The 25,420-nt window shown below is 52.2% G+C and overlaps 1 protein-coding gene and 1 long non-coding RNA gene across 2 annotated transcripts in view; one reads left to right on the plus strand and one right to left on the minus strand.

Moving 5' to 3' along the window:
* Nucleotides 1-1,829: 1,829 nt before the first annotated feature.
* LOC137773505 (uncharacterized) overlaps nt 1,830-25,420 on the minus strand; it is a 43,164-nt gene continuing 19,573 nt past the window's right edge. Inside the window, exons 2-3 of the long non-coding RNA XR_011075691.1 lie at nt 12,307-12,513; nt 1,830-2,905 (exon numbers count right to left, since the gene is read on the minus strand). This is a non-coding gene — a long non-coding RNA (uncharacterized lncRNA). The remainder of the gene's footprint in view (nt 2,906-12,306; nt 12,514-25,420) is intronic.
* LOC137773269 (uncharacterized protein LINC03040-like) lies at nt 5,356-7,735 on the plus strand. The gene is given in 5 exon segments (XM_068557809.1): nt 5,356-5,397; nt 5,400-5,513; nt 6,948-7,147; nt 7,195-7,288; nt 7,291-7,735. Coding segments are annotated over 5 exon segments (600 nt in total). The 3' UTR covers nt 7,441-7,735.

Raw genomic sequence — 25,420 nt, forward strand, 5'->3', positions numbered from 1 at the left:
GGAGCGAGTTTATTAATAAACCCTGCCCTGCCCTCTGCCCTCACCCTGGGTAGAAGGCAGGGCTTCCTGGGGCTTCTGGCCTCTCACCCCAGGGGTGGTGAGTCCCACTGTGGGTGGGGGGAGAAAGAGACTGAGCCTCTAGGTCTAGGCAGGGGGTGCAAATGCCCTGCATCCTCCAGACTGCATTCCCCGACCCCCCTGCAGCCCCAGGGCTCCTCTGCTTCTGGGGGCTTCGGAGAAATGGTGAACGGGGGTGGGTGGTGTGCATGTGAGGTCATGGGGCTGCAAGCATGCATGGTTGGGCATGCAAACGTGAGCGCCTGAACAGGATTATAAGGGTGGTAATGGGCTCCCAGGGGTACAAACGTGCAAGGGTACCTACGCGTGGTTGGCCTGGAAGAGTGAAAACTGTGTCTCAGAGGCTGCTGAGCGTGTTCTGTGTGTGCCCTTGTGAGTCCTGGGTGATGTGGTGGGGGAGGGGGGCAGTGGGGGGATGACTGAGTGTGAGGGGTGCTAAGGCCTTAGGAACAGGCAGCCTCCCCCCAAGCTGCTCCCCACTACAGCTCATTAGCACCAAGGCCTAAATTTACCGCCTCCACTTACCCACTCACTGGCTATGACCTCATTAAGCTCCTGCCCCTTTCCTAGGACGATGGGATGGAGGGGAGGAAGGACTCCTTGGTCTGCACTGCAGGATCCCCTGGGGGAGGAGGGAAAGTCCTGGGGATAGGGTGGAGGGGAGACCAGGCACAGAACTTAATATAGTCACAGGGCAGGCCGAGGAGGATGTCAGCTCCAATTACACCTGCCTCCTCGTCACCATCATATGACCCAGCTCCTGCTGGCAAGGCCTGGGTGGGTGAGAAGCACCTGGTCCTGGGCCGTGCTGAGGGCCACCCTGCACACTGCCCTTCTATACATCCTTAAATGAAGCCCCTCTCCCAGCTGGTTCTCCTGGCAAGAGGCAGGGTCCAGCTCTCCATTCAGCATGGCTCTGGCATGGCTTAGCTGGGTGGTCCTGACTCCCACCCAGTGGGCCAGGCCAGGAAGCAGTGGAAGGGGTGGGAACCTCTAGAGCTGATTCCAGCACAATCGCTAAAGGAACAGGTCCTTCTGATCCACGCTCTCCCCCGCTTCTTCCCTCACCCCCCAGATCCATGGTCCCAAACTATGGCACACCTATGGCAGAGCCCTGAGCTAGGCAGAGCAGTCAGAGCCACGGTGAGGGGCAGCAGTGGCCAGGAAAGCAGCGCCTGTGCTATGAGTCAGGTTCAAGACAAGATCCTCCCCTAAACCCCTCCTGCGTAGAGACCCCCGAGCCCACACTGACCAGGAGACACAGCCTTGCCCACAGGGAGCCCCAGTATGATGGATCTATCATACCAAATCCCCTCCGTTGAGCTTCCTGTGTGACTTTGGGAATTTGCTCAACATCTCGTAGCCTCAGTTTTCTTGCCTGTGAAATGGCAACACTGCCACCTCCCTCAAAGATACTTAGTATGTGCCTGGCAGATAGCAAAAGCTGCATAAAAAGGTAGCTCTGCTTCAGTGTGGGCTTTTTGTGAAAGAAATTATAACATTTGGTCTTAAATTGGAAAACAGGTTGCAGTGGGATCCTCTGCACACCCATTCCCACCCAGAGCTGCTGAGACACACCAGGGCCTCCCCAGGCAGCCCTCGGCTCAAAGTTTACAGTCGACAAATATCCTGGAACGTCAGCCACAAAAGGGGTTCCAGGTCCAAGGACACCAGTGCAGCATGGGGACAAGGCAGGCTCTGCAGCCACCCACCCCAGAAGATACTATCCAGTGGCTTCTGGTCATTGACTTCCCGGGGACCCAGTTCTTTTAATTGACTTTTTTTTTTATTGCGGTGTAAGATTTGTGCATCAAATTGCACAAATCTTAGGGGTACAGCTTGGTGAATTTGTTCATGTTTGTATGCCCATGTCACCCCCACCCAGATCCAGCACAGAGTATTTCAGCCCCCCAGGAGGCTCCCTCAAGCCCATGCCAGTCAATACCATCCGCCCCAGGAGAGAAGTGACCACTATTCTGACTTGTTTCACCACAGATTGGCTTGGCCTGTTCTTGAACCTCATGCAAACGGACTCCTAGAGCATGCACTCTTTGTGTCTGACCCTGTTTATTGGACATGAGGTCTGTGAGGGTTATCCACATTGTTTCTGCAACACTAGTTCTTCCTTTTTCGTAGCTGAGTAGCCTTCCATTGAATGGTTATGCCACAATTGATTTATCTGTTCTGCTGTTGATGGACATTTGGTTGTCTCCAATTTTTAATTAATAGCATTAAAGCAACCGCAGCCTTCTTAGACACGTCTTTTGGTGCACATAACCATGGCTACCCATTCTTGAGAACAGATTTTGAGGGGGATGCCTTGTTAAGAACTCCAGGGAGGGAAGGATAGATGAAAAATTATTGAGCTCCTGCCTGGTGCCGTGAGCCTTTTTGTGTCCACTGAACTAGTCACAGGGGAAGGAGGACAGAGACAGAGCAACCCCTAAAAGGGACTCCACCAACCTCATTCCTGCGCCTAGAGCCACTGTGAGTGTGTGAGAGTGTGTGTGTGTGTGTGCATGATTGTATTCACTTCCTAGGGCAGCCATAACAAACTATACCATAGACCTGGTGGCTTAAAACAACAGAAGCTTATTCTCTCACAGTTCTGGAGGCCAGAGGTGCCAAATCAAGGTGTCGGCAGGGCTGGTTCCTTCTGGAGGCTCTGGGAAGAGTCTGTTCCACGCCTCTCTCCCAGTTGCTGGTGGTTGCAGGCAATCCTTGGTGCTCCTTGGCTTGTGGCTGCATCACTCCAAGCTCTGCCTCTGTCATCACGTGACCTTCTTCCCTGTGTGTCTCCGTATCTCTTTGTCTACAAATCTCTCTCCTAAAAGGACACCAGTCATTAGATTAGGGGCCCACCCTAATCCAGCTAGATCTCATCTTGATTACATCCACAAAGACCCTGTTTCCAACTAAAGTCACATTCATGGGTACTGGGGACAAAGATATCGACATATCTTTTGACGGACACAATTCAACCAACAACAGCGATTATGACTGCAAGTTTGTGTGTCGTGTACCTGAGTGTGTGCGTGAAATTGGGTGTTTATGTGGGTGTGTATAAGTGTGAGGGAGCAGTGAGAGTATGTGTGTCCGTGTGCTTGTGGGAACACGTCTCTGGTTGTGCTTATGTGGCTGCGGACATGTGTACAAGAGCATGTGTGTACCTGTGGCCCTGTGTCCGTGGCTTGGACAGCCATCCTGAAGGGCTGAGAAGGGTGGCAAGGCAGCATGAGGGCCTCAGGCCTGGCTCCCTGCTCCCAGCTGGGGCGGCCCCATGAATCCAGAGAGCGGAGGGCTCGCTGTGAGAAGCAAGGACAAGGGTGTTTGCAGAGCTGGGTACAGACTAGTAGGCTGAGGCGGTGGCTCCAGGCAGCAGCGTGGTTCCCAGGTCCTCTTCCAGGAACGTTCCTAGAAGGCCCCTCCACCCAAGCTCCTGTCCCCTGCGCCCCATTTGCCTGGATGGGGCGGTGCTGACTGACTCATCCCCTCCCAGGGCTGGAAGCCAGCACTCAGCTACCTGTTGGGCCAGTCAGGTAGGGGCGGGGCAGCCAGACAGCCCCTCCCAGGCCCTGCCCCCAGGCCAATCCGGAGCAACACCCTATTAGCCCCAACGCCTGGCCAGGGCTGGACGCCAGGAAGTGGAGAAAACCAGCGGTGAGCACATGCTCAGGTAAGGCCCCGGATGAGAGCTGCTTCTCTCCTCAGGGCAGGTCTTGTGGGCAAATCCACCACCCAGAGACGGGACATAGGGAGGGTCTCCTCAATAGTTATGTGGGCTGGGCACCTGCTCTGAGCCAGTTACCTCCGTTAAACTTCCCAACCAAGTTTAAATGGTGTCCTTAATATCCCCGTTTTACAGATGCAATCCCTGAGGCCCTAAGGAGTGATGATCTGCCTAAGATTCCACACCTTTCTTTAAATTTGTTGGAACTTTTTTATTCTCTCTGGACATCCATACCCTGCCCCACCTCCAGAGTCAGACCACAGCTGCTCCCACTTGCCCACCTGCCCACCACACACCCTTCCCACCCTTCCCCAGGAAGACACCGAGCCCATGGGGTGGGATGGGGGAGGGGGGCGTGGTCTCTCATCCCACCCTCCTGGGCTGGGCTCCTCTGTCGTGTCCTGGTTTTGGTTTTGGTGTGGTGGTAAGCTTGTTGCCTGTGAGCATGTCGGTGGGTTTGTGTGCACGCCGCAGGAGGGGTCGTCTGGGCACGTGGTATACCTCCAGGTGGGTTTGCCTGCCAGGGACACCTGAGCGCATGGCTGCAGCGGGACACACACTGCCCAGGTTGGATCTGTGAGTGTTCCCAGGTGCAGGTGTGCGAGCCCCCCGTGGGCATTCAGGAAGAGGCTGCCCCCTGCACGTTTGGGTCTCTGCAGAGGGCCGCCCCATTGCTCCCCCCTTACCAGGTCACTGCCACCATCCTCAGTGCACAGATTCCCAGGCCCCAGGTGAGAGCCTGGTGAAAACTGCCTATGACTGGGGACAGAGACACCTGAATCTCAGGCCCAGACCCGCTCGCTCTGCTCCGCTCTGGGCTGAGGTGCCCTTGAGCTGGCATTGCCCCACCCAGGCAGTGGGAGTGTCCTCACCCAATGGGATGGGGTGACATGGAGGGAGGAGGGAGCAGCGAGGCTTCTCCCGCCCCCAGGAGCACAGGGTCCCCAGATGAAGAGCTCAATACCCTAGCGCTCAGTAGGCTGGCGGGGAGGCCCTGCCAGGACTTGGCACTGACTACAAAGTGTGGGGGGCACCCCCCAGCGCTCCGGCCGCCGGCTGGCCTGGGGGGAGGGGCTGTGACGTTCGGTGGCCTCATGCAGTAGCTAATTGCTGACCTGATGACTGGGCGGCCTGAGGAGTGGGGTGATGCCACTCGAGGAAGCAGGCGTCCTGGCTCAAGGAGGGGGCCCTGTAGGGATGGAGCAGGCCAGGCCTGTGCTCTGCAGAGGCTGAGGTGGCTGTGGCCGAAGGAGCAGGGGGTGGGGTTGCTGAGGCTGTGATCGTGGGAAAGGGCTTCTCCCCGGCTTCCCTCAGCTTCTAGGGAAAAGAGTTCAGAGGCTGGGGCGGGGGAGGGCGGGGGGGTGGAACAGGGGATTTGGGAAGGGGCTACAATGGGGCAGGGGGAGGAGATGGTGGCCAAGACTTCCTCTTGCTTCCCCTCGCTTCCCCTCCACCTACACTCCCCCCACCTTCCCATCTCTCCCCACCCCCACCTTTGTCCCCTCTCTGGCCCCTGTGGCCCAGGTTGGTGAGGAAGGAAGGAGTGCATGGATGTCTCTTTTCATCACAAGACCCCCAGGCACAAGCAGCCTATTTGGCCATACCTACCCTGCTGAAGGCCAGAACATCCAGGAGATGTGGTGAGACTTCAGCTGTCCTCAAGGACAGGAAGAGAGGCACAGAGAACAGCACAGGCAAAGGCTGGGTAATGGGGTTTGTGAGGTTGATAGAGGACGGAGGCTTGGCTGCAATGGTTATGGGGAGAGAGGAGGTGGGCAGGGCCATTCTGCACCGAGGGCCACACTATCCCTTCCTGCCAAAAACTGTCGGTAACCAGACTCGGAGATTCTCCCACATGCTGGCCACGGCTTCTGCCAAAGCAGGCCTGGCCTCAACTCCCGGACAGGGGCCAGGCCTAGGTCAAGAGCCACACAGGATGGGGACCCCACCTCCCAAGTCCCCAGGTCCATCCACCCTAGAGAACCTGCAGCCCTGAGTGCCAAGAAACAGGACCCATCCATCTGTAGGTCAGTCCTCTGGGCCCCTAGCGCCCCCTGTAGACAGGAAACTACACCAATAGGGGGAGGGGCCGCCACCTGCTTGGAGGAGGAAAGGAGACAGACTTGCCCTCAAGGAAGCACACAGACACCCCCAACCCCCACCCCCGGCACTCAGGAACCTCCAGTGTGATGAAGACACAGACATTGACCTCAAAGCTCCAATCTGAAATTGAGCTCCGTCCTCAGGAAGCTCCTATTCTGATGGAGACGTGTACTCTACCATCAGAGCTCCATTCTGAAGGGTGAAACACAGCATTGGGCTTCAGGAAACCTACAGTCTGAGGGTGGAGACACACAGCCCCACTGAATTTTTAGGGAGCCCCCAATCTGTTGCAGACACAGATTAGACATTTCGGTGACTCTAGGGCTGCTGGGAAAGCAAATACAAGCCTTCCAGTTAAATCTGAATTTCAGATAAACAACGAATAATATTTTAGTATAAGTATATCCCATACAACACATGGAGTATACTTACACTAAAAAAAAAAAAGTATTCATTGTTTATTTGAAATTCAAATTTAACTGGACGTCCTGCATCGTTACTTGCCAAATCTGACAACCCTAGATGCCTCCAATCCGAAGGCGGGAGGACCCCCCCAGACACGGAAATGCAGGTAAACATCTGAGCTTGTTCCTGCTCCTGGAGCAGTGGAGGGGCAGGAGGGGAGTCCTGGGGCGCCGGCTCGCAGCAGTTTAAAATTCCTTCCAGGCCAGATCCCTAATCCCTCGGTGCACAATGGCCGCCTTCTCCCCCGCCGCCCGCGCCCACGCCCTCCCCCGCGGGGCCGTGGCAGTGCCACCACGGGCCTCTTTAAGCCCCTTTGAAGCCGCCTGAGCCCCGCGCCGCGGGAGGCCCCGCCGCTATGCCAGCTATGCCAGCTATGTCCCCGCCGCCGCCGGCCACCACCGCTCCCCCATTAATGCTGGCTAATCTGGCTAATAAATAAACTCCCCTCCCAGCCTCGGCTCCCCGCTCGCTCCTCCCTGCTCCCCCAGAATTGATTTCAGGGCTCAGCTAGAACAAGCGCCCCCACTTCCTTCTGATGTCTCTGAGTGTTTTTTTTCTCTCACTGCCCTAGGTCTGTTACCGCGTTGCATCTGCATCTCTTTCGGTCCACCTGCGCGCGGGGAGCCAGCCACATGGCTGGGTGCAGGGCACCGGACTCGAAGCCTGGGGAAGAGCCGCAGGACTGAAGAGCGCCCCCTGGAGGCGGGAGGAGGCCCGGGCCAAGCCCCCTCTCTGCCCCGCCCCAGGGCCCGCCCCGGTCTGTCCGCGGAAGTGGGGAAGCACTGCGAGTAGCCACGGGACGGGTGACTCCTTGCCAGGAGAAGGCGCCGGCGCCTCCCGCGGCAGGAGTCGCTTCTCCGCGGCCTCTTTCGTCCCCTGCGTCCCTACCCGGGCTTCCGAAAGTCTGACTCAGAGCCGAGCCCGCATCGCTTCACCTCCTACAACACACCCGGAGCGCGCGGAGAAATTACAGGATTGCAGGGGCACGGCTAGTGCGCTCTAATTACCCACCGCCGCTCTCCTGCGCGGCGCTCGGCAGCACGGGGACCACGCGCCGTAATTAGGCCGCCCCTCCCGGGTCCCGGAACCCGTCCCCCGTCCCCTGTCCCCAGTAGCGCGCGCGTCGGTTCCTCCCGCTGCTTCCTGCCGCCCTCCGGGACTGCCCCCTTGGTCCCAGGCGAGAGCTATGAGACCCCACCTGGGATGGGGGGAGGGGAGGACTTGGAGACCTGTCCCTAGGCCTGAAGTGGGGAAGCCGGCCCCTCCCCTCCCGTAAGCCTAGAGTCTTTGAGATCTCTGCAGGAAGGGACTGGGAGAGTGGGGAGGGGGCAGGACCCTCTCGTAGACATGGTCACTGAGGCCGATTGGCAAGTTAACTGTCCCGGGCGGGGGTGGGTAGGGCACCCGGGCAATAGTATCCCATTTTGCACTGAAGGCTCAGAAAAGTAAAGGCTCTCAGGGAAGACCACCCAGCCAGAACTTCCAGATCAGCTCATTTAAGGAGCCGGACAGGCTCCTTCCCCTGACTGGGGAATTACATTCCTGCGAAGAAAGGTGATACCCCCGCCGCAGACGGGAGTGCTGGCAGCCGACCAGCTGTGGCCTGTTGGCCACAAGGGAGCTGGTGAAGTGTGGCTCAAGTCTTCCATCCCAGGAAGGGTGGGAGGAGGCCCTGAAGACACAGAAGCCAAGCCTGGTGGCCAGCACTTGAGGGGAGCAACTTGGCTGTCAGCTTCTTTATCCAAACCAGGCTCGAACCTCTCCACTATCAGGAATTTTTTCCTGATGCCCAGGGGGTTGCAAACTGATGGCCTTGGGCCAAGTTTAATCTTTAGTGAGGTTTTTTTGACCTTCAGTGAGTATGTGGTTTTTATATTCTACGGACAATGTGGGCTGCCCTCCCCATTGGCAAAGGCCAGTGTGGCCAGACTAGGTCCCCAAAGGCATTTGAGTTTGAGACCTTGATTTAGACCAGCCCACCTGGCCTGTGCCTTTACCCTTTTCCTCATTTTCTAGGATCTTAGTCTGCACTATTGCACCTTTGTAGTTTTTGCATGTTTCTCAGTAAGCGTGCCAAGATGAGTGCCCCTCCGAGCCCCTCTTTATGCTCCCTACATGTGGTGGCAGTGGTGGTTGCATGTGCTTCTGGAAACCCCTCTGGCAGCCACTTTTTTCATCTTGAATATCAATCTCTGCCTTGGGTAGGCACCAAATCTTTTCCAGCGGGGATGACATGTTATTTTCTGCCATGAGACTAGAGGTTCCTTGAAAGCAGGATATTGGATCTCTCCCTTAGACTGGGATCTCACTGAGGGCTAGGGGAATGGGGGGTGGAGGTAGTATCTTCCATCATAGGGAGCTCCCTGAGGGTGGGGCTGTGTCTCCCCTCAGTCTGGAGCTCCTTGAAGGCATTGGATTGTCCCCTCAGATGGGGCCTTTGCACCCCATCCCACCCCTCTGGCTCTCAGCTGCGCCCAGGCATTCCTCCCAGGACACCGTTTGTCGCGCTTCGATGAATGAAACCTACTAAAAATAACTCAGTCCTTGTAGTCTCTAAAGGACAGGGGTGTTGGAGGGGGTGGGCGGAGACTGGTGATTGAGGAGAGGCTGGTGGAGGATGGACACAACTATTCATTCAGTAGCATTTTCCCAGGTGCCCATCTGGACACTGGCAGGAGACACAGGGGGTGCCACAGAGCCCCCTACTGTGCCATTCCTGCTGTTGCCAGTAGGGGGATGGCTACAGGACTCCTGGGATAGAAATCCCACCCCCCTTCTTCACAGCTTTCCCACCCCAGAAGTCATCACCTCAGTGCCACCCAGCCCTCTGTATGCCTGCCACCAAGTCCCTCTGCCTGGAAGTCAGGTGCTTGGGGTGGGGGTCTGCTTCCAATGGGACAGGCGCTGTGGCAGGGGGTGCCTGTGGAGCAGCCTTCATCTTCCTCCTGCGGAGAACTGTCAGACTGACCACGGGGGAATGGAGAAGCGGTCTCAAAATGACAGGAGGGCATTTGGTGTTTTAATTGGGGGATGGGGTATGAGTGACCCAGAGGATGAACCCCTGTCCCCCACCCCCACTCCACTCTTCCTCCCTCATCCCGCCCCTTTCCACTCCCAAACCTCAAGCCTCCAGTTAAGAACTGAGGGAACTTTCCAATGCAACTGTTCTCCCAGGCACTTCACAGGGGGCCCGTGGGGTGGGGAGGCTGTGACCTTAACCCGCGTCTCTGGATGAGGCCTTCCTGGCATTCCGCCCTCACCTGCCACCTCTTGAGAGGGACGTTTCGGCCTGGTCAGCCTGTGAGCCAGGCAGCCTGGTATGGTACCAGCTCTGTCACTGATCCCACTGTGACCTTGAGAAGCCATTTGCTCCCTGGGCCTCAGTTTCCCCACACATAAAATGAGTTTTGTCTAGGTTTCATGATTTTCAAACCTTTCTTTTTTAAAAATAATGGATCCTTTTACTTAAATAGTAACTTATGTGGAGTCTCCACTAGTAACAGAAAAAGTTTGGGGTTCTATGGTCACAATAGGAGTGGAGCCCCAGAGCCCCAGTATTTAGTCCATCATACACGTGCGTGCGCACACGTGCACACACACACACACACATGCACGCCGATTGGCTCCAGGGCACTCCACAGAGCCCACTTCACAAGCCTCTGAACCCTGAAATCCCCTGTGCAAACATTCTGGGGCCCTTCCAGGGCTGGGAGCTCTAGAACCGGGGGTGCTGACAGCTCTGCGGATGAGGCAGTGACTGTGGGCCACCCCGGTGTAGGGAGCAGGGCTGAGGGGTCATGGGGTGGGGGGCCAGAGCTGGTAGGGGGCGTCCTTGCAACACCAGGTAATGCCACTGAGGCTGGCCAAGGGCCTGGGTCCAAAGCTGGGTCCGTGCAAACCCTCCATGCCTACCTGAGCCAGAAGCCAAGTAGGCTTGTCTGGTGCTGGGCCCCCTCAGCTGGGAGGAGAGGGGGACAAGTGGGGACTGAGTGCCTTTCCCCAGCAGGAAGGGCAGCAGGTACAGGCGGGAGCCTCTGGCAGCCTTTCTCTGGAATCCCTCCCACCATGCCCAGGGCAAGGGCCAGAGTGGCAGGGTGGGGGCTGAGCACCAGGAAGCCCCAATGGGGTAGCATTCCCCACTGCAGGAGACGCAGGGAACCTCACAGCACCCCTAAAGCTGGACGTTTGAGGATTTGGTGATGACGGAGAATGCAGGTGGGAGGGGGCCTGTCAGGCTCTGGTGACAGGAAGGCAAGAGTGAGGAGAGGAGAGGAGCAAATGCCACACAGGAAAGAAAATGGTACCAGTAAGAGGCAGGCCTGGGCCTGGGGTCCCAGCTTAGGGCAGCAGGGAGGGTCCCTCCAAAGTGGGGGAACAGCAGAAGCAGCCCAGTCCCTCCTTGCTGGCAGATGGACTCAGGAGTCACCAGGCAAAGAAGGTGCCGCCCCCTCCCGTACACCCCCGGGCAGCCCTGGAGGGACCATGGCTCCCGATTTCCCTCCAGGAGCATGTGCGGGGAGCACAGGAGTCTCCCCCAGCCCACCTCCCTGGGACGTATGATGAGGGGCGGAGAGCTACCCCACCATCCTCTATCCCAAACACACACACAACACACACACAGGCTGGCATTTGTCCCCTAGAGACTTCACATCCTCAGCCTCGGAAACTCCGGGATCGCCGCTGTGTGCCAGGCATGGCTCTGGGCACTGGGGGCTCCAGGAATGGAAAAGGCAGCCTAGGTCTCTGCCCCTGTGGTTTTCACATTCTAGGGAGGGAGTGACAGATCAACAAGTTACAAACGAATCAAGTTCAGGTCATGATGAGACAACCACTGGAGTGGAGAGTGTTGGATGGGTGGGGCAGTTTAGATGGGGTCATCAAAGAATGTCCCCGTGAGGAGGTGACCTTCCAATAGAGACCTGAGCTACAAGAAGCCAGTTGTGCTCTGGGGCCAAAGGACTCCAAAAATGTACAATATTTTTAACAGAAAGGATTTAAACAGAAAAGAACGTGTATCCATAAACATTAAAGGGCAGGGACATGAGAGCTGTTTCTGGAGCATCTGTGATTTGTCCAGCACAGTGACAGGAAATTCATATTCATCATCTACTTCCCTATTCAGAACCCTTGTGTCAAATAGTATTATTTTCATTTTACAGATAAGAAATATGAAGCCCACAGAAGTTATGGTCTCATTCATTTAAAAAGATCTATTAGGTTTCAGCCTCTGAAAACACTATAATAAATCCCATGTAGGCCGTGCCCTCTTAGGCCCTACAGTCTGAGAGCACAGAGGAGGATCAGGGAGGGCTTCCTAGAGGAAGAGTCCATGTCTACACTGAGTCTGAACAGATGAAGAGGGGGTGACAGGGGAAGTGATGAGGTGAGGAGGGAACCAGGGGGTGGCACCAGTGGCAGGGATGCTGGGGGCAGAAATAAAAGACTGAGGAGGGGATCCTGCCCAGCTGCCTGGTCAGCAACTTGAGGGGGTGGGTGGTGAATGAGGACCCTGCAGGCAGGTAGAGTGGCAGGAGGGCAAAGGGGGCCACCTGGTGTGGCTGTTAGGCAAGGTAAGTCGAGTGGGGCCTCTTCCAAGTCTCTGGTGACCTGGCCCCCGTGAGTGATGGGGTTACTAATGGCAAAGGGTGGTGCCAGTCAACAGCCAGGACAACTCACACAGGCTCGCGCACTCCACACACACATACACGCAGACAGACAAGCGCCCACCACACGCATGAGCGCACGCGGAGCTGGTCTGCATTGATGAGGGGCTGGGGGGAGGCACAGAACAGCAGGACCCAGCGTAGCTCAGGCCTCAGGCCCTAAGCACCTGTTTCTGGGGCACCAGAGCAGATGCCCCTCCACAGCCCCCTCCCAGGATCTCAGGCCCCTTGCCCTCCCCCTCCTCCCCATAGGCTCTGAGACCTCACCTCTTGACACCTTGTCCAGGTTATGCAGACTCAGTGCTGGTCACTCACCAGGGATGCGGCCCTGGGCATCGCGGCCAGCAGTGGAATCCAGACTCAGAACAGACCCTGCCGGCTGGAATGAGCAGGCCATATCGGAGAGATGAGCATTTGTAGGGTCAATGTAAGGACTCGAATGGGAGGCCAGATACACAGCAGCTCAGAAGCAGGCTAGGGGAGAACACATGTAAGGTCAGTTCAGATGAGCATTCCTGGGAAGGGACTTGTCCCCTAGCAGCCAGAGAGAGAGGGGTGCCCCTGACCTTGAGCTGACCAGGCCCTCCTGGAGCAGTGGGTCCAGACCTGGGTGTCTCCCTCTCCAGGGGACAATGGCAGAGAGTGACAGGGTGGGGAGGCGTCCAGAAACCCCATCATATGAGAAACTGCCACAGGGATGTTTAGCCCCAGCAACATAAGGCCCAGGCACAAGGGAGTCCCACACTCCAGCCGGGGCCTATGCGTGTACCGTGTGCCCCACTGGCAAATTTCCTGTTCCTCCCTAGCTAGTCTTCATATCAGCTAAAGCACCACTTCCTCGGGGAAGCCTTTTCTGACCTCTCTGTGGATTATGTCCCACTTTTATATGCTCTGCCTGCCACCCTGCCCTGGTCTCAGGGTGGCTCTTACCAGAGGCAGCTTCACAGTTATCTATGGAACTGTTCTGTTCGCGGTGCCTCCCTAACTAGACGGCGAGCACCCTGAGGTCAGGGCTGTATGTGCTCTTGCTCACTATTGTCTTCCTGTTGCCTGGCATGTAGAAGCCGATAAATGTCTGCAGAGGGAGGGAAGGAGGAGAGGGCGGGAGGGAAGGAGGAGAGGGCAGGAGGGAGGGAGAGAAGGAAAAAGGGAAAGGGGAGGGAGGGAGGGGGAGGGAGGGAAGGAAGGAAGGGAAGGAGGGAGGGAGGAAGGAAAGGAGGAGAGAGGGGGAGGGAAGAAGGGAGGGGGAGATGAATGAACTTTGAACCCTCCAAGGGCTGCCATATGAAGGAGGACAGAAGGACCACCAGCAGAAGGTCAACCTAGGAAGTCAGATTTCAAATTACCAACAGTAAGGTTTTAAAAGTCAGATGGTCACACTGTGGATTGGGCTGCCCCAGAAGACTGAGCAGGATGAGTTTAAGCAGAACCAAGAGGAATACTTCTCAGAGGTACTATTACTGGAACGAATGATGGAACCAATGAAGATGAATGAATGAATGAATGAGTGGATGAAAAATGGCAACGACAGAGCATTTCACGCACTGGGCAGAAGGCTGGAGTCTGATCTTTGTCCCAGAACTGAGTCTGTGGGTCCGGCCCCACCTGGACGAAGAGCCGTGGGCCAGTTCTCAAGGCGCTCAGCCTAGTGAGAGACGCACACAGCACACGCACATACAGGAAACCACACTTCTGATCCATCCAGCAGTGCCAGACATGTGGTGCTGAATGACACACGCAGCGGGGCCAGGAAAGAGGCGTCTTGGCAGCAGCTCACCCCTGAATCCCCTCCCACATCTCCCAGCTTTCCCAAGGAGGCCACAGTCCGGAGCCCCCTTTGGGCCACTTTCCCAGAGGATGACCCTCAACAGGAGTCTGTCCTGAGGTCTGTGCCCCTCTGGCAGCTTCCTTCTCAGGGTGGGAGGTGGGGTTGGGAAGGAGGAACATGACACCTGGCCTCACTTGGCAAAGGCCTGGCCTGCAGAGCCTGGGGTGGGCAGGGGGCAGCACCCTGGCTCTGAGTCCCCTATCCTGGCAAGTTCAGAAGCCTGAGACAAGTGCCCAGCCCATGCCTAGATGCACCTCCCCACCCCCGTGAGCTTCCTGAGAGTAGAGATTGTGTCTTACCTGTCTCTATGCCACCCCACCACAGAGGAGGCACCCAGCGCAGGGGCCGGGGATGCAGTAGCATCTAGACAGGAACTGGGAAGAGCCTGAGGCCCCCTGGGACCCCCAAGGCTGGGACCAGGTTGGACTTGTCTCCCGTCCATGCTCGGAGCCTGCCCTGTCACCAGCAGCCCTGTCACGGTCAATGACCGTCAGTGACTCACAGCCAGCTGTGGGCATGGAACGGAGAAAGTGGCCCCCAGCTGAGCTCATGCACTCGCAATTAGGCCTCTACACCCCCTCACCACGGACAGCCTCCCGGTCTCCACGCACGCACGTCCCAGGCTGCCCTTTCCCAACCACAGCGTGCCTCTTACTGCTTATTTTAGCCTGATGAAGCCTCTTGAAAAGTCAGAGCTGGAACCAAGCTCAGGATCATGCAGTTCAACCAGGGAGAAAATGGAGATTCAGAGAGAGTAAGTGACGTGTTTCAGGTCACACAGCTAATTGGTGGTGTGGCCAGAAATTGACTGCAGGCTTTGGGGGCCCAAATCCAGCTGTCCTTAACTTTGGGCAGATGGCGTGGGGTGCAATCTGCTTCAGGCAGCCCCTCGCCAGACTTCTGGAGCCTCTGGAGCCAGCATGCCTGGATTTGAACCCCAATTTGCCAGTTATCACCTGGGAGACTATAGGCAAGTTACTCAGCCTCTCCATACCTCTGTTTCCCCATCTGTAAAATGGGGCTAACAGTGATCACTACTTCCCAGGTTAGTGTGAAGACTGAATGAGTCTTCAAAATATATTTTGAATTGCTGAGTGCAGTGCCAGGCACAGAACGAGCACTGAGAACATGTTAGCTAACCTTCTTGGAAGGTTGGTGGAGTCACCAAGAATCGGTCCTTAGTGTGGAAAGTTCAAAATTTTGGTTTTATCAGTTTGCCCAAGGGTGAGCAGATCACAGGAGGCTGGTCATATAACCAGGCTTGCAACAAACCGATGGATGGTGTTACCGTGGGGACAGAGGTGGCTGTCAGAAGGACCACGTTGGCCACAGTGGCTGCCTCCTGCTCTGGCAGCCACCCCCTGAGATCTAAAGATTGCAGACCTCACAGCAAGGGCAGCTGGAGATTTTCAGGGCTGTTCAAGCTGGGTGAGCCTGAAGGATGCCCTTTTGAACTCAAGAATGGGTCTCTGTTCATCTGCAAAATAGGAGAAATCATAGCCTCTAACTCACAGGATGGTTGTGTGCACAAGATCAGCGGCCGTGGTACCTTTCCAGTCTTCCTCCCTTGCCATCTTGAGGCCAGTTGTCTCCATTCAGAGCTGCCTCCCCTGGACCCACTTGGATAAATATTGACGAATTCTTCTCCTTCCACGTTCCTCCTTTATCAGTCACCAAAGCCCTGACACCTCACACCGGATGAAGTATGATCCCAGAACACGTACAAGATTGGGTGGTCTCATTCCATCCCCAGAGATGATTGTTGAATGGATAACTTGGTGAATCAATGAATGCAGCAGTTCCCAGAACCTCCTGAAAACTCACCCTGAGCTCCCAACATTGAGCAACTCTCCCCAGAGCCCCAGCCACACGCTAGATCTGAGGAAAGGCTTCCCTGCAGCTGTTTCGTCCACCCTTGCCATCTCTCATCTCTCACTAACATGGCAACCTTTCTCTGCCTCCATCCCCCCCCCCACCATGCAGTCTAGACGACCAGGTGTGTTTGCAGCCTCCCCCAGCGGGAGTGCTGCTGTCACAGCTGTAGCCACTGCCCACATGCCGGGTGGTCAGTCTCTAGCACTTTCCTGCTCCCCAAGCCACAGCTGTCCACCATTCACCCCACCCAACCTTCTATGATGGCCTGCATAAGAACACTGAGGTTTTCACTTGCTGTTCCAGGTCCACTAATAGCCCATGATGCAGGCCAAGCCCCAGCCCTTGCCCTGCCAGCCCCAGCTGGCCCCAACCTGTAGAATCCTGCTGGTGGCCCACTCTTCATCGGGAACATCACCTGCTGTCTGGACTCCAGTCCATCAGGGCAGAGTGAAACCCCTCAGATCGGGAGGCCAGCCAGAGCCAGCAAGCAGTTTGTGGCCCTTTGAAGGCTGGGATGCTGGACCCTAGCTCTGTCCAAACAGGAGCATTGTCTCCAGTTTGGTTCCAGCTTTTTCCCCATCATTGACCCAGTGCCCAGACCTCTGCATGGTTCCTGGCTACTGAGGTCCCTACACAACAACCAGAGGATTCCAAGAGTATCTGAGCTTAGAAGATCCTAAGGAATCGTCCAGTCTGACGGAGATGCACCTAGAGTGTTCGAGAATGTGTTAGTCTTTTTCGCTGTAACAATGATTAGGGGTGCTCCAGAATTGGGTGCTGTGGGCCAGAGATGCTAAATGTCCCACAACGCACAAGGCAATCTGCACAGTGAAAAATTGCACCCCTTCCTTCATTGGAGAAACACTGATTCTAGTCAAAAGTACTTACTGTGTAGTTGTCGTAACTAAGAGCCATGGAAGATAAGGGACTGGCCCAAGATTACACAGCACATTTGTCTTATAGGCAATCCAATGAGGGAAACCTGGGAGTTCTCCTTCTTAAGAATTTCAGTGTCATCTGTTCAAAATCCACCAGCAGTCAGCAAGTTTGAGGCACTATGGGAGAGTCAAAGACTAATGTGAGACTAATGTGAAGGCTTCACAGAAGTGTCGTTTGAGCTGAGCCTTGGAGGTTGGTTCATGGACCTGTGACTTCTCAAACTGGGGAGAGCATAGCGGGCAATAGTGAGACACGAGGACTGGTGCCCAGGGGTGAAGGTGGCTGAGAAGTGAGCACAGATTTGGGGGAGAAAGCAGTGGAGAATGGGGAGTGGCTGAAAGGTGAATTGAGGCTAGATCACAGAGGACTTTGCATGTCAGCTGAGGGTTAGGATTTTCTGCTACATGCAATACGATGCCACTGAAGATATCAGAGTAGAAGGTGGGCAACGATGAGCTCTCTGCTTAATAGGAAGGTAACAATGGGAGAGAAATTATGGGTGCTGGGAACCACTGTCTGAGCAGTCCTCATGAAAGACACACATGAATTCATAGATGAGAACAGGGTCAAAGGGATGGGGCAGGGGAATGAAGACCACCTCAGAGCCAAGCAACATTGCAAGGATTGGTGATGTCCTTATCATTAAAACAAGGGATATTATCTGAGTTTGAGTTCCCCTGGAAGTAAACCCTAAGAAAAGATTTGAGGGAATTCACTGGCGGTCCGGTGGTTAGGACTCCGAGCTGCCACTGCAGGGGGCACCGGTTCTATCCCTGCTCAGGCAACTAAGATCCCGCACGCCGCATGGCACGGCCAGAAAAAAAAAAAAAAAAAGATTTGAATATAGTTTATTTGGAAGATCATCTCAAAGAATAACAGTAGGGGAGTGAGGAACTCAGGCAGGAAAGGGAAGATAGCAAAAAAAAAAAAAAAAAAAAGTGTATTACGTCAAGCCAGTTACCCCTGTGGGCAACTGGAGGTCAATCTTGCTGGAAATCTCTGGGAACACACACTTCTGAGTTAATCCTTAATGGGCAAGGGAGTTGGGAGTATCTATCGACTGACTCACGCCAGGCATTGTTTGAGGATTGCTCCTGGGAGCATTAACTCTCTGGTACTTTTGGAATGCTCCATATACAGGAGCAGGCTTTGCAGCCAGAAAAAGTCCTCAGATATAGTCTCTGGTTCTTGCAGTTGGAAGCTACCAGGTAGCTGTGTAGGAAAGTGGTGAGTACCTGTAAGATGGAGCAAGGCACTGATCGGATCTGCAACACACATTCTTTACATACAAGTTGAGTGCATTAGCCAAGATGGCTCCCCATCTAAAAGTGACTCCGTAAGTGAACTAGGTAGGATATTTCTGAGAGTGGGCCTTGACAGCTGAAATGCCTAGCTTCTGTGACCCCAGGAAGGCGGAGAAGGAATCTGAAGTACAATAATTTGTTTTATCAATTTTTGCTTTATATATTTTGATACCAAGTTATCAAGTGCATACAAATGTAGAGTTATATCTTCCTAGTGAATTAAGCTTTATATCACTAGGAAGTATCTCTCTTTACACCTAATAATGCTTTAAAATCTAGCCTTATTTTGACATAGCTCCACTAGCTTTTTGCTTTTGTTAGTGCTGTATGTTCTATCTTTCCCCATCCTTTATCTTTCTTTGTCTCTATATGTCAGGTACCTCTATGTAAGCAGTGTGTAGTCGAATTTTGGTTCTTATCCAAAATAAGTTTGAAAATCTGAAAGCCTTTGCCTTTTAATGGGAAAATTTTACGTATAATAAAATTATTTTTATATTTGGGTTTAGAATCTATTTTTTTATCTTGCTTTCTATATGTTCTTCCTACTCTATGTTCCTTCTTCTCTCCTTTCTTTGTGCCTGAATTATTTTATTCAATTATCTTCCTCAATTATTTTGTGAAGTTATTCACTCTTTTACAGTTTCTTAGTAGTTACCCAGAGATTACAGCATGCACTCTTAACAAATCCTAATATTAATTAACTCTTTTACTCTCTTCTCTCAAAATGTAGGCTAGGACCTTAGGGCCTTAACTCCCCCCAAACACTATTATATTATTTTTCTATACAGCCAGTATTATTTGATATTTACCCACGTATTTACCATTTTCATTGGTCTTCCTTCCTTTCTGCATCTCTGACACCCCATTTGGGATTATTTTCTTCTGCCTGAAAAATATTCTATTAATGTGGGCCTGCTGGTGATTAATTCTCATGATTTTTATTAGCCTTAGTATTTATTTCATCTTCACCTGAATATTTGTTTCTGGATATTGAAAAATAAGTTGGTGGTTATTTTCTTTCAGCCCTCTAAAGAATCCCATTGTCTTCTGGCTTCCATTGTTTTCCATTAAGAAATCAGCTGTATATCCAATTTGTTGTCCCTTTGAAGGTAATCTGTGTTTTTCCCTGTTTTTAAAATCTTCTCCTTATCTTTGATTTTCAGCTTTTAGTTTTATCTAGTAGTAAAAAATGTACTTTTTCATTTTACTCTGATAGGCTTAAGTATATATTCCTTCTACTTATCCTGATTTAGGTTCTTAGAGCTTACTGAACAAATGGATTGGTGTCTTTTATCAGGTTTTGAAAGATCTCAGCCATTATCCCTTCATATCTTGCTTCTACCCCATTCTCTTGAGCCTTCTTACTCTTTCCTTTGGTCTATTAGACTCTCTTCTATGTTTTCCATTCTTTTCCCTTTCCATGCTTCATTATGGAAATTTTTTCTCATCCAGCTTCAATTAACTAATTCTCTATCAGCTTTGTCTAGTATGCTGTTAAACCTATCCTTTGAATTCTTAGTGTCAGGTATTATAATTTCCAGTTCTAGAATTTCCATTTTGAAAAAAATAGTTTCAATTCTCTGCCAAAATTCGTTTTTCCTTCCAGTTTTATTGAGATATAATTGACATACAGCACTGTATACATTTAAGGTGTACAGTATAATGATTTGACTTACATAAATCATGAAATGATTATCTCAATAAGTTTATTGAACATCCATCATCTCATATAAATACAAAATTAAAGAAATAGAAAAAGAATTTTTTCTTGTGATGAGAACTCTTAGCATTTACTCTTTTAACAACTTTCATATATAACATACAGCAGGGTTAATTATATTTATCATGTTTTATACCCCTAATACTTATTGATCTTATAACTAAAAGTTTGTACCTTTTGACTGCCTACATCCAAATCCTCCTACCCTGACTCCCTTCCCCTGCTAACCACAAATCTGATCTTTTTCTATGAGTTTGATTGACGTATCAATATAATTGACCTACAACACTATGTTAGTTCCTGTTATACAACATAGTGATTTGGTATTTCTATACATTTCAAAATGATCACCATGATAAGTCTAGTTATGATATATCACCCCTACAAAGATATTACATAGTTATTGACTATATTGCTCCACATGGGCATTTCATACCCGTTATTCATTTATTTTGCAACTGGAAATTTGTACCTCTTGATCCCTCTCACCCATTTATTTCCTTCCCCATCTCCTCACCTCTTGCCTCTTTGTTCTCTGTATCTATAGCTCTGTTTCTGTTTTGTTATATTTGTTCATTTGCTTTGTTTTTTAGATTCCACATATAGGGCAATCATTCAGTACTTTTCTTTGCCTGACTTATTTCAGTTAGCATAATACCCTCTAGGTCCATCCATGTTGTCACAAATGGCCAGATTTCATTCTTTTTTATGGCTAAGTAATATTCTATCATATATATATCTCTCTCTCTATCTATATATCTATATATATAGATATCTCACATTTTCTTTACCCATTCGTCTGTTAATGAGCATTTGGGTTGTTTCCACATCTTGGCTATTGTAAATAATGCTGCAGTGAACATAAGGGTACATATATCTTTCTAATTAGTGTTTTTGTTTTCTTCAGATAAATACCCAGGAGTGGAACTGCTGGATAATATGGTAGTTCTATTTTTAGTTTTTTAAGGAACCTCCATACTCTTCTCCATAGTGGCTGCAACAATTTACATTCCCACCAACAGTGCAAAAGTGTTCCCTTTTTTCCACATCCTCGCCAATCTGCCAAAATGCTAAGCATTATATTTAAAAATTTAAAATCTACATGCATAACTCCAACATCTAGAGAGGATGTTATATATGTTTTTCTTATATATTTGTTTATGTTGTCTCATCATGTGTCTGGTTTTTTGTTTTTTAGATTTTGGGGGGAGTCTTGTTTTTTTGGTTTTTGTGAGGTTATGTTTTTGTGTGTGCATGCCCTGGGCATTGTCTTTGCAAAATCATTTGTAGAAGTTATCTAATACCAGGATGATATCTTCTTCCAGAGAGGATTTACAAGAGCCTGAAGGCACTAGCAACACTGGATCACCTTAATCCAATTTCAGGAATTGGGATGAGTCAAAGCTGAGCTGCAGCCTCTGTGAGAACCTGTCCACATCCAGATCATCCTTCCTCCTCAGGTGCAGCCCTTTGGGGTCCCAATTCAAAGCAAGGGGGTCACCAAACACTTCTCTTGATAAGCCTTGTCTTTTATCCCCAGGAGACCCTCAAAAGCCCTGGTCAACCTTGCAGCACCTCAGTTGCTTCCTCCTTTCCCAAACGAAAAGCGTTTCTGAAGCCAGGCGCACCTCCCTTGTCTCCACATCCCAGCCCAATAATTCTCTACTGCCTTATTGATCTTATTAGCACTCAGATGTTTCAGTTTGTTCTTTTCGTGTGTGTGTGTGTGTGTGTGTGTGTGTGTGTGTGTATACACACATACTGTGTTTTCATATATATGTATATATACACATATTTTGATATATTTATATCTTCTCTAATTACCTTCAGCAGGAAGGTTAATCCACATTACCTAGTCTACTGTTTCTGAAAGCACCATGATGTGTAAGAAGTTTCTGAGACATTTGCAACAGTGTTAAAAAGGCGTGTGTGTTTTTTGAAGCTAACAGTTTACACGACACAGATTAACATGTTATGGTTTGTCACAACAGAGTTTATGTTTCTGAGTTAAAACAAGATCTGAGATTTATATAATTTATTGACTTTAATACCGAAGAGGGTTGGTTAATCAGGATTATAAACTTTAAAAGGGCAAAGTTAAATGACGAGTTTATGTTTTTTGAAAATAAAATTAGATTCCATGTTCATTTTAAAAGCACCATGACCTGGGGAAATTGACAGGACTGGTGGGTGGGTGGAAATTTATAAGAAGGGATGAGGAGTGGAGGGATGGATCTGGGGTGACAGGGAGTGGAGAGCAGGTAGATCTGGGGAGAACACAGTGAGTTCAGCACTGGACGCCTTACTTTACTGGGTTGGAGGGAGTCTAGCAGGGAAGGCCGGTCAGGGGCCAGAAGTGGAGTTCTAGCTGGGTGATCTGATAGAACAGAGACATGGACTTGGGAGCTGCTCGTGCACAGACTGGACTCAGACCAGGGGAATCAAGTGACCCCGGAGGAGCGTGTACAGAGACAGGAGATGCCATCAGAGCACTGGTCTTTGCGGGCAGAGGGAGGCAGAACAGGTGCCAGGTGGCAGGGAGACGGAACACGTGGGCCCTGACGGCCCTGGGAAGAGGCTTTCTCGAAGCCCTGCGGGTCGTAGGGCCAATTTCCTCCACGAGCTTGAGGTTGAGATGTGGGGGAGGCCTCTGCTGACTGGGAGAGCAGTTTCCGTCGAGTGTCGGGAACCCAGAGGCTATCAAGAAGGGGTTAGGGAGTGAGTGGGAGGCCAGGAAGCAGAGGCAATGTGTATACACTTCTTTTTTAGAATGTGTGGGGCTCTGAAGGAAGGAATTGAGATGGTGATTAAGGGAAGAGCCAGTGAGAACTACTGGAGGAAGTTTGTGGGCAGAAGGGAAGGAGCTAGGGCAGATGGGAGGGACCGAAGAACCCCCGGAGACAGAGCAGAATGGAGGAAGTCAGCGCCCACCCCAGGGGGCCCTGAACTCCACCAATAGCTCTGATGATTCCCATTTTTCAGATGAGGAAAGTGAGATTCAGAGAGGCTGACTTTCCCAAGTGACTCCTAGAGGGAATTGGGACTGGGATGGGACCCAGGTGTGTCAGGTTACAAAGCCCACCCCTCAACCGCCAGCCCACCCACCCCCGTCGTGATTTCAGGGTTTCCATGACCATGACCACCCCTGTCACCGCCACACTGCCACCGTCATCACGCCCACCATGGCCTCCACCACTGTGACCACCAATGCCACTGTCCACCCCACCACAATAATTACGTTCACCAATACGAGATTTCCTGTGCCGGACACATGCAGTTTCTGTCTTTGGGGTCTCCTATTCTGAGAACATGCAAACAACAAAACAAACTAGCAGAGACAGTCAGCCAAAGCCTTTTGATCATATGGCCAGTCAGGGCTTCTGCTGGTCCATAGTCAGATGGCCGGCATTCCTGGCTTCTTCTTGGAGGAGGGGGCATGTCAGAAACTGGCTTTTCCATTTCCAAACTCGTCTTTTCTCACAGCAAGCTCCACGGGCCTCCCCATCACCCGTCCTCACTCCACCCCAAATCCTCCATTCATTGTCTCTGAGCTGGGAAAATTAAACAGATTTTTCCGAGGGAAAATCCTTAGGGAAGGGAGTGTGTACAGAGAGATTAGGGCTGGGCTGAGGCCAAGTCATTCTTGGTCCTCCTCTGAGACTCTTGGCTTCCTGCAGGGCCATGCTCCCACTCAACAGGGCCCCGTTCCCTCCCCCAACTCCCCACACCCCTCCCTGGTACAGCCAGGGAGGGGAAGCCCGGGGCTGCAGCCTGGCCGCCCCCCAACCCTGTCCCCCGGGCGCCCAGGCCTCAGGCCTGGAGAGATGGAGGTCTGGGCTGTAAAGGGATATGGGGTTGGGAGGTGTAAGGCCTGAGGATGCTCAGAGAAGTTTCCATGATGGGTAGCTTGCTCTGAGCTGCTCTGTCAATTCCCCCTCCTTACTAATCCCAGGATTAGAGTAAGTGGAATTCGGGAATACAGGGGCCGGAGACTGGGAATGGGGCACAGCGTGGTGAGGGGTACCAGGCAGGCTTGCACCCGCTGTGTGGTCTGGGCAGGCATTGACCTCTCTGAGCTCCACTTACTCACTTGTCAAATGAGAATCATCAAGTCCGACCGCAACTGGAGAGGACGTGTGTGAGACAGTGTTCAGTAAGCGGTGGCTAGTTGACTGTTACTGTTGTTATGAGCTCTAAGTGCAGAGAAGAGCTGGGAAGAACGGGCATGTCTTGAGCCCTGGAAGGCCGAGCGGTTCAGTGAGGAGAACATGGCATTGGCATCAGACAGGAACATGGCATGGACATCAGATAGGAACATGGCATTGACATCAGATAGGAACATGGCATTGGCACCAGATAGGAACATGGCATTGGCATCAGATAGGAACATGGCATTGGCATCAGATAGGAACATGGCATTGGCACCAGATAGGAACATGGTATTGGCATCAGATAGGAACATGGCGTTGACGTCAGATAGGAACATGGCGTTGACGTCAGATAGGAACATGGCATTGGCATCAGATAGTCTGGGCTGGACCTCCTCTCCACTGTGAGCCCGGCAATGACTCACCCTTCCCAGGCCTCCACTTCTGTGTTGATACATGCAATGCCTTACAGCCCTGCTTCAGGGACTGAGTGAGATCTAACACGGGCGTGGGTCTAGAGCAGTGTCTGTTGTGTCTGCCCCACTTCTATTTTGTCTCTGTCAGAACTCGATGAGTCCCATTCCCTCCCGCAACTCACTAGGGGTGAGGACCCCTGGTTCCATCCTCTGCCCTCCTCCAAGGGACAGTCAAGGGGTCCCAACCGTCCTTGTCTTGCCTGATTTTTGCCATACTCCCTTGCTCCTTTTCTCCAAAGCCATATCCACCTGTCACCTCCCTTGCTTCAATGCCTACCATGCTCCCTATTACGGACCACATGTAAACCAGCCTTCTCAGCCTGGCATTCGAGGCCCCTATGCCCCACCTTCTGGCCCCATCTTCTCTCCCCTGTCTCACCAGACGCCCCTTGCCGTGAGCTGACTTGGCCCTGGCTGACCTCCTGCTCCCCAGCCTGTCCCCACGGCACTCATCTTCTGCCACCTCCCTCCTCCTTCCTCCCTCAGCCTCCAAGCTGGGCCCCGACTCATCCATCTCTGAGCATCAACGGATATAAGAAGTCACAGACAAACCAAATCTCAAGCAGCAGCCGAGAGGAAGCCTATCAATAATGGGCCCTAACACAGTTACCAGGAGGATTGGCTTTGGGAAGAAGTAGGTAATCCAATCTCCCTCCGGTCGCCATCTGTCTCCATCGCCCCAGCCTTGCCCTCAAGGTGCCCACCCCGTATCCGGCAGCCCAAGCAAACAAGTCTCAGGACATAATGCAATTCCATTAAAGAGAGCTTGGGTTCTTTGGGGCAAGAGGAAGGTTTCCAGAAGGATGAGGAGGAGGGGACAAGAGCAGAGGGGACAAGTACGGGAACAGCACCCACCCTAAGACTGATTGGGGAAGGCAGTGTGGAAAAGAGCCTGTTGTCTTCAATATTCTTGTTCCTCTTGTATTTTTATCCATGTGGTCTTCCTTTCAAGTTTCTGGAATGGTGACATGTGGGAGGGTTCTGAGCACACAGAAGGTGCTTAGACATATAACTCCCACTCAGTGGGGCAGAGGGGCTCAGCCACAGGCTGTGGCCCCAGGCTGCCTGGGATGGCGACCCCACTCCATCCC

Source organism: Eschrichtius robustus, chromosome 12 (genome assembly GCF_028021215.1).
Source record: "Eschrichtius robustus isolate mEscRob2 chromosome 12, mEscRob2.pri, whole genome shotgun sequence".
Taxonomy (NCBI): domain Eukaryota; kingdom Metazoa; phylum Chordata; class Mammalia; order Artiodactyla; family Eschrichtiidae; genus Eschrichtius; species Eschrichtius robustus.